This window comes from Charadrius vociferus, unplaced genomic scaffold (assembly GCF_000708025.1).
Source record: "Charadrius vociferus isolate BGI_N301 unplaced genomic scaffold, ASM70802v2 scaffold332, whole genome shotgun sequence".
Lineage (NCBI taxonomy): Eukaryota > Metazoa > Chordata > Aves > Charadriiformes > Charadriidae > Charadrius > Charadrius vociferus.
The window spans coordinates 3,413,436-3,414,676 of NW_009647418.1; the positions used below are offsets into that span (position 1 = coordinate 3,413,436).

General features: G+C 60.4%; 1 protein-coding gene across 1 annotated transcript in view; it reads left to right on the forward strand.

The window, feature by feature from the left end:
* CUX2 (cut-like homeobox 2) overlaps positions 1-1,241 on the forward strand; it is a gene marked incomplete at its 3' end in the record, with an annotated part of 16,045 nt that overhangs the window by 7,489 nt on the left and 7,315 nt on the right. Inside the window, 2 exon segments of the mRNA XM_009880358.1 lie at positions 848-1,039; positions 1,154-1,212. Coding sequence (XP_009878660.1) covers positions 848-1,039; positions 1,154-1,212 — 251 coding nt within the window.

Here is a 1,241-nt window from a genome sequence, read left to right on the forward strand (position 1 = left end):
CATAGCATCCAGGAGCATCTCATTGCACTCGGAAGCACCCCATCATAGCTGGGAGCATCCCATAGCATCCAGGAGCAGCACCCCATCATAGCTGGGAGCACCCCATAGTATCCAGGAGCATCCCATTGCACTTAGAAGCACCCCATCATACCTGGAAGCACCCCATAGGATCCAGGAGCATCCCATTGCACCTGGAAGCACTCCATCATAGCTGGGAGCGCCCCATCGCATCCAGGAGCACCCCATAGCATCCAGGAGCATCTCATTGCACCTGGAAGCACCCCATCATAGCTGGGAGCACCCCATAGCATCCAGGAGCACTCCATAGCATCCAGGAGCATCCCATTGCACTTGGAAGCACCCCGTCATAGCTGGGAGCACCCCATAGCATCCAGGAGCACCCATCAGAGCTAGGAGCACCCCATAGCATCCAGGAGCACCCTAGCATGTTCAGGAGCATCCTGTTGTGCTCAAGACCATCCCGTTGCATTCAGGACCAGCCTTTTGCCTTTGGGAGCTCCCACCGTGTTTGGGAGCAAGCCTGAAATGCCCATGACCGAGGTGTTTTCCCACCATGGGGTGGTAGCATTGGCCATGCCCTACCTGCAGCCCCAGGCTCCTCCGGGGAGGGGGGATGTGCACCCCCATAGCACTGAGATGTACCTGTGAGACCTTTAAGGGCAGAGGAAAGGTCCGTCCCTCCCCAGGGCTGTGTCACCCTGCGTCCCCGTCCCGCAGGAATGAGTCCTGGTCTCGCCTGCTCCCCGTGAGGTTGCATCTGATGGGGAGGGTGGCCTTTGTCCCCGCGTCGGGCGGCTGGGACTGACGGTGTCCCCTCTCCCGGCAGGACAAAGTGAACTATTCCATGTGCTCAGGGTCGAGGCTGGAGGCGGCTCTGGCTGCCAAGGACCGGGAGATCCTGCGGCTCCTGAAGGACGTCCAGCACCTCCAAAGCTCACTGCAGGAGCTGGAGGAGTCCTCTGCCAACCAAATCGCCGAGCTGGAGGGGCAGCTGGCTGCCAAGAATGAAGCCATCGAGGTGCACCCATGGGGGCTGGGGACTTGCTGGGGAGTGGGAGGGGATGTGGGTCCGGCTGTGCCGGGTGTGCACCAGGAACTGGTTGTGAGGACTTCCCACCTCTCTGCTCCGCAGAAGCTGGAGGAGAAGCTGCAGGCACAGGCGGACTACGAGGAGATCAAAACAGAGCTGAGGTATGGCTCCACCGGCGTTCATGCCTGCC